Genomic DNA, 7,034 nt, shown 5'->3' on the forward strand with positions numbered 1-7,034 from the left:
ATGCAGTATTTACAGCTTCAGCCCAGAAGCTATGGGGCAGTTTACTAGAAAGAAGCATAGTCCTAGCAAAATCTTCAAGTGTCCTATTCTTTCTTTCAACTACTCCATTTTGTTGCGGAGTCCTAGGAGCAGAAAATTATGATCTATACCATACTCATCACAAAATTTCAAACTTAGCATTTTCAAATTTAGTTCCATGATCAAACCTAATTGATGCAAGTTGATTACCTAGTTGTTTCTGAGTTTCTCTAACAAAAGAAGTAAACATGTCAAATACTTCATCTTTAGATGTTAAAAATAATGTCCAAGTAAACTTAGAGTAATCATCAACAAGCACCATTACATATCTTTCAGCATCTTTGCTTAATGTTCTCATTGGACCACAGAGGTCCATATGGACCAGTTCCATCATTCTGGTGGTGCTTACCACTTTCTTGCATTTAAAAGAGGATCTTACTTGCTTCCCCCTTGCACAACCCTCACAAACTTTGTCTTCGTTGAACTTGATGTTAGGCAGCCCTATCACCAGGTCCTTAGAGACTAATTTGTTGAGTTAACTTAGACTTGTATGTCCAAGTCTCTTGCGCCAAAGGAGGGGATCATTTTCCAACACACTTAAGCAAGTGAGTTCATTTTTTGTAAGTGTGGACAAATCTACAATGTATATATTGTTTACTCTTTTTTCATGCAAAATAATCTTGTCAGTGGTAAGCTTAATCACAAAACATTTGGAAGAGGTGAATGCAACTAAGTTACCTCTATCACATAATTGTGATACACTAATTAGACTGTATTTTAGTCCATCTATCAAGTAGACATTCTCAATAGAGTGAGAATCAGTCTTATCTACCTTTCCAACCCCAATGATCTCACCTTTATTTCCATTTCCAAAGGAGACATTTCCTTTTTTGAGATCCTCAAGTGAAAGGAACTGGTTCTTGCTTCCTGTCATATGCTTTGAGCAGCCACTATCTATGTACCATATTTGGCTTCTCCCCTTCACTTGGACCTACAAAAGGAAATCAGGGGTTAGTCTTAGGAACCCAAACTAGTTTGGTCCCTTTCTATAGGCAAAAGGGTGAATCAGATTCTTTTTGGCCCAACCTAGCACCTTTTTTTTCCCTTGAACAAATATTTTATTCTTTTGACTAGCCTTTTCTTTTGCAGTGAATTCACTTTTGTAGTGACCAGTTTTACCACAGTGTATGCAAATTTTGTTAACAAGAAGTGTGAGGTACTTGCTTTTGGGATCCCACTTAGGTGCAGGGGTCCCGTAGCCAAATCCTCTCTTATTGTTCTTATAGTGTTCATGTAGACATGAAAGTGCATCGGAGAACCTGTTCCATTTACAAGTTCTGTCTAGCTCGTGCTTGACCTTGCTTAGATCCTCCTTTAGGACTCTTATCTGCTCATATATTTTGTACAACTCATCTTTCATTTTTCCCTAGTTTTCTTCTAAAGTGAGTTGTGTGTGATCAACTTTCTTTTTACCTGTTCCTAATTTCAATTTTAGATTTTCAGATCTAAGCTCTAGGATAATAGTGTCAAGTTCCTGAACCTGTTTCTTTAACACAACGTTTACTTTCACTTTCACTAGCCCTAAGTTCCAGATTTTTGCACTTAGATTTCAAAATCACACACTCTTTAGACAATTGGTCCTTTTCATTGTTTAGATCCTCAGATTCATCAATGAAATCTAGAAGTAACTCAGATAGCCTTTCTTTAGACAAAAATTTAATTTTGTCTTTGAGATAAATTACACTTATCTCAAATTCCTCATCAGATTCTCCAATGGCCATAAGTGCTTGTTCATCTCCATATTCATCATCTGAGCTTTCATCTGAGGTTTCTCCCTAAGCAGCAATCATAGCCTTTGTTGATCCTTTGTTCTTCTTGGGTTGAACCTGTTCCTTCTTCCTGTTTCTTCGTTCAGCTCTTTCCTTCTTCCATTGAATTTCCCATTGAAGGCAGTTTTTGATGTGGTAATCTGTCTTCCCACACTTATAACACCCCTCATTGGTTTGCTTTTTCAGGAACCCTTGGTTTGTTGTAGCTTCCACTTCTTGAAGAACCCTTTCCTCTTATTAGGTGCTTTATGAAGTCCTTTGTGATCATGGCCATTTCATCATCTTCTAGTTCAGAACCTTCAGTGATTCCGAGTGCCAGGCTTCGTTCCTTCTTGGATACATCCATCTTCATGGTTTGCCTTCTAAGTTCATAAGCAGTGAGATTTCCAATTAGCTCATCTAACTTGAGAGTGACAATGTTCTTTGATTCCTGAATAATAGTGATTTTGATCTCCCAAGTGACTGGTAGAACCCTTGTCAAAATCTTCTCAACTCTGTCTTCTTCAGAAATAATTCTTCTAAGAGACTTAAGTTCATTTGTCAGTGTGGTGAACCTAGTATACATCTCTTGGATGGTTTTCCCTTCCTTCATGGTGAAATTCTCAGATTGAGAATATAGTAGTGTTCCTCTAGACCTCTTCACTTAAGGTGTTCCTTCATGAGCCACTTGCAAATTGTCCCAAATTTCCTTAGTAGTGGTACAACTTTGAATTCTGTTGTACTCGTCTGGACCAAGTCCACACACAAGCCATTTCTTGGCCTTAACATTGTTCTCCCATTTCGTCAAGTCCTCAGCATTGCAATCAGCTCTTGTTTTTGGCGCATATACTCCTTCAGTATTTTTCTTCATGGTAGCCAGGGATCCATCAGTGACAATGTCCCATAGCTCATAGTCCTTTCCTATGATGTGGTATCTCATTCTATTTTTCCACCAGGAGTAGTACTGGCCATTGAAGAGTGGTGGCCTAGTAGTGGATTGTCCTTCCCAATTTCCAGGTGATGCACTCATCTTGATCTTCTCCTAAGGTTTTAGCCTCTTCAAAGATAACCCGCTATGATACCAATTGATATTTTAACTTCAATACCACACAAGAGGGGGGGAGGGTGATTTGGGTGGTGTCTAATTTTTTGCTTAAACTGATTATAGAAGGAATTGGTTCTTCTAAGTGTTCCTTAACCTACTATTGCTGAAATAGTAAATGCGGAAAGTAAAGAACACAATTATTTTACATGGAAAACACCTGGCTCAAAAGATGAAAAAACCATGACCTACTTCTCATTAGGATTTCCCCAAACTCTCCACTAAATCAATGACCCAAAAACTGCATTTACAAAATGCTTTTGAATACCTAGGATTAACTCTAATCTAGTTGTGGCAAACAACCTCTAACTATTGCAACAACTTCAACCTAACTCTAACTTGAATACTCTGAGTACCTATTACAATTGCCTCTAGATAAAGCTGAAAGGCACAATATAAAAATACCTACTACAATTGAACTAGAATAAAAGACAAACACTTGGAACTGGTTCTTCTATCTGGTTCATGTAGCTTCAGGTTTTCACACTTGAATCACACACGAACTGCTTGCAAAATACTTTGCTATTTTGCTCTCAATTCATGTTTAACTTATGCGTTTGTGCATACCTGCAACATGAAAACATCCTAAAATATATAGAGTTAGTAGATTAAGAAATAACTAGAGTTCTAATGCTACTCTTCCTTGGTGGCAGAGTTCTAGTTGATCTAACTCCTCCCTTATCTTGGATAGTGTTCTCTTTTATCAAGGAGTCCTCATCACTTATGCAACTTTTTCGATCAGGAGATATCAATTATACCAAGTTAAGTTTATCTCCTTCACGTGCATCCCTAATGCTCGAATCTGCCCGTGTCTATAAGGATGGACCTGGTTCATGCCCGAGCTTCCTTTGTCAATATTCAAAACAAACCTTCACTTGGGCCAACAATGCGTAAGATGTGTAGGGGCAGAGTGATCGGGCCAAATGAGATTTCGGTGGAATTTTAAAAGTATGTAGGGAGACAGGTTTGGAGTGGTTGACTAGGTTGTTTAATGTTATTTTTAAGGCAAAGAGGATGTCGGATGAGTGGAGGTGGAGTACGGTAGTTCCATTGTATAAGAAAAAATGTGATATCTAGAGTTGTAACAATTATAAGGGTATCAAATTACTAAGTCATACCATAAAAGTGTGGGAGAGGGTGGTTAAAGCGAGGGTGAGGATGACAGTGTCTGTATCCGACAATCAGTTTGGGTTCATGCCAGGTCATTCTACTACAGAATCTATACACCTTGTTAGGAGGTTGGTGGAACAGTTTAGGGCGAGGAAGAAGGATCTGCACATGGTGTTTATTGACCTAGAGAAAGTGTATGACAAGGTTCCTAGAGAAGTTCTCTGGAGATACTTGGAGGCAAAAGGTGTGCCAGTTGCCTACATTATGGCGAATAAGGACATGTATGATGGGGCTAAGACTCGGATTAGGACAATATGAGGCGACTTTGAGCATTTTTCGATTGTTATGGGGTTACACCAAGGTTCTGCGCTTAGTTCATTCTTATTAGCCCTAGTGATGGATGCATTAATATACCATATTCAAGGAGAGGTGCCATAGTGCATGCTATTCACCGATGATATAGTTCTGATTGATGAGTCGCAAGCCGGTATTAATGAGAGGCTGGAGGTTAGGAGACAGGATCTTGAGTCTAAGGGTTTCAAGATGAGCATGACGAAGATGGAATACTGGAGTGTAAGTTCCGTGCTGAGCCGGGGGAAGTGGGCGTGGATGTGAGGCTTGAATCACAGGTCATCCCAAGTAGAGGCAGCTTCAAGTACCTTGGGTCGGTTATCTAGGGGGGAGGGGAGATCGACGAGGACATCACACCGTATTGGGGTAGGATGGATGAAGTGGTGGTTAGCATCTGGAGTCCTATATGACAAGAGAGTACCACCGATACTCAAAGGTAAGTTCTATAAAGTGGTGGTTAGTCCGGCCATGATGTATGGGGCTAAGTGTTGGCATATTAAGAACTCACATATCCAGAAGATGAAAGTAGCAGAAATGAGGATGTTGAGGTGAATAAGATTAGGAATGATGATATTTGGGAGAAGGTGCGCGTGGCTCCCATTGATGACAAGTTGCGGTAAGCGAAGCTCAGATGGTTCAGGCATGTACAGAGGAGAGGCCCAGATGCTCCAGTAAGGAGGTATGAGCGGTTGGTTGTAGAGGGCATGAGAAGAGGTAGAGGGCGGCCTAAGAAGTATTGGGGAGAGGTGATCAGGCAGGACATGGAGAGGGTTCAGATTTTCGAGGACATGTCATTGGATTGGAAGATGTGGAGGTCAAGTATTAGGGTTGTAGATTAGGAGGTAGTTGAGTCTTGCCTTACTTCGTACCTTTGTGAGACTAGTCTAGTAGGATTTTGTTATAAGATAGCTAGTGGCAATGTTGTGTCTTACTATTTCGTTTTTCATAGTGCTGGGCCTATTTACTAGCTATCGCTTCTGTTTTGGATATATCTTCTAGATTTCATGATGTTTCTATTTTTCCTATGATTTCTATGGTGGTACTGATCTTTTCTCCTTTTGTCTTTTGTCTTCTTGAGCCGAAGGTCTTTCCGAAACAACCTCTCTACTCCTTCGGGGTAGGGATAAGGTATGCGTACACACTACCCTTCCCAGATCCCAATAGTGGGATTTTACTGGGTCGTTGTTGTTGTTGTTGTATTAGGACAATTCACTGTGAGACTATGAATTCACGATACAAAATTCAGTTATGTGGCTCCACTCCCTTAAAAACAAACTACTCCAAACTGGAGTCCGGAACTCAATTGTGGTCTTTTTGGACTCAAAATACCGAAAAAAGTGGAAAACCTTAGTGATCAAACTATATAAAATACGATTTTAAACCGCGCTTTACTTTAATGTCCGTTTGGGACGTTAAGGCAAAGCGCATTTTAAAACCACGTTTTATATAAAATACATTTTCAAACCACACTTTACCTGAAGCTGATGAGACGTTTAACTAAAACGTGGTTTGATAAAGCGCTTTATATAAAACACTTTACTAAACCACGCTTTACATCTTCATTACCCGTCCACTTCCATTCCCCCACGGTGAAAACAGACAGCCACCCCCTCTCCCCCCCCCCCCATTTTAAAATTTTCTTTTCCATCGCTCCCCCCGGTTAACGACCCAAAAAAACTCGAGTGGACCCCACCCGTCCCACAAAAAGTAAAGTGTGTTGGTCTTACATCCTAGCGAAGGCCTTCTCTCGTTGTGGGTTGCTCGTTTCAGGCTCAAATCTCCAATTCTTCAACTTTCCAAAAAATATAAATCGAGGTATTCCGATTTAGTTTTTGTCGAAACTCGTATAAAAATTGCATATTAGTTGTTTTACATGTGTTCTATGTTATTTTGTGTATTTTTTGCGATTAAACCGGTATGTTAGTTATATCCGGACTTAGATATTAGTGTGCTAAAAAAATATGTAAAAATTGAGAAATCATTATTATTTGTTAAAAAAATGTAAATAAGTTTTTTTTACTATTGTATATGTATTTTCGTAAATGTTTTGTGATTAAATGTATTTGTTATTTTTATCTGGTTTATATTATTTATTTTCTTAAAGACTAGTAATATAGTGCCCTTTTAGGGTAGTAAAATGTATTGCCTTTTAGCGTAATAAAATGTAGTACCTTTTAACGTAGTATCCCTGTAGTTTAAGTATATTTTATACTCAAAAATACTTCAAAATAATTGGTAGATCAAACACAAACTCTGTCCAATTATAGTCAACGATCGTAAGAAAATAACATGAGAAAAGAACAATATTTTTCGGATATCTTGTGCTACTGGGCCGCAAATATCGAGCCTGGAACCCATATGTGAATATTTAATAATAAAATATTGTATAATTATAAAAATTAATTATTTAATTTACAAACAAACATATAAAATTATAAAACTAACATTTAAAATTATGAAAACAAACACTGTAGAATTCAGGATATCTTGGTGCTACTGGGCCTCAAATATCGAGCCTGAAACCCATATGTGAATATTTAATAATTAAATATTGTATAATAAAAAATTAATTATTTACTTTACAAACAAACATATAAATTATAAAACTAACATGTAAAATAATAAAACTAACACATACAAGTATT

General features: G+C 38.1%; 1 protein-coding gene across 1 annotated transcript; it reads right to left on the reverse strand.

Moving 5' to 3' along the window:
• Positions 1 to 2,490: 2,490 nt before the first annotated feature.
• On the reverse strand, positions 2,491 to 2,856 carry LOC138887766 (uncharacterized). Its single transcript, XM_070169548.1, has one exon. It carries the CDS (start codon positions 2,854 to 2,856, stop codon positions 2,491 to 2,493), a length of 366 nt encoding a protein of 121 aa, XP_070025649.1.
• Positions 2,857 to 7,034: the final 4,178 nt, after the last annotated feature.

The sequence above is a fragment of the Nicotiana sylvestris genome, chromosome 3 (genome assembly GCF_000393655.2).
Source record: "Nicotiana sylvestris chromosome 3, ASM39365v2, whole genome shotgun sequence".
NCBI lineage: Eukaryota > Viridiplantae > Streptophyta > Magnoliopsida > Solanales > Solanaceae > Nicotiana > Nicotiana sylvestris.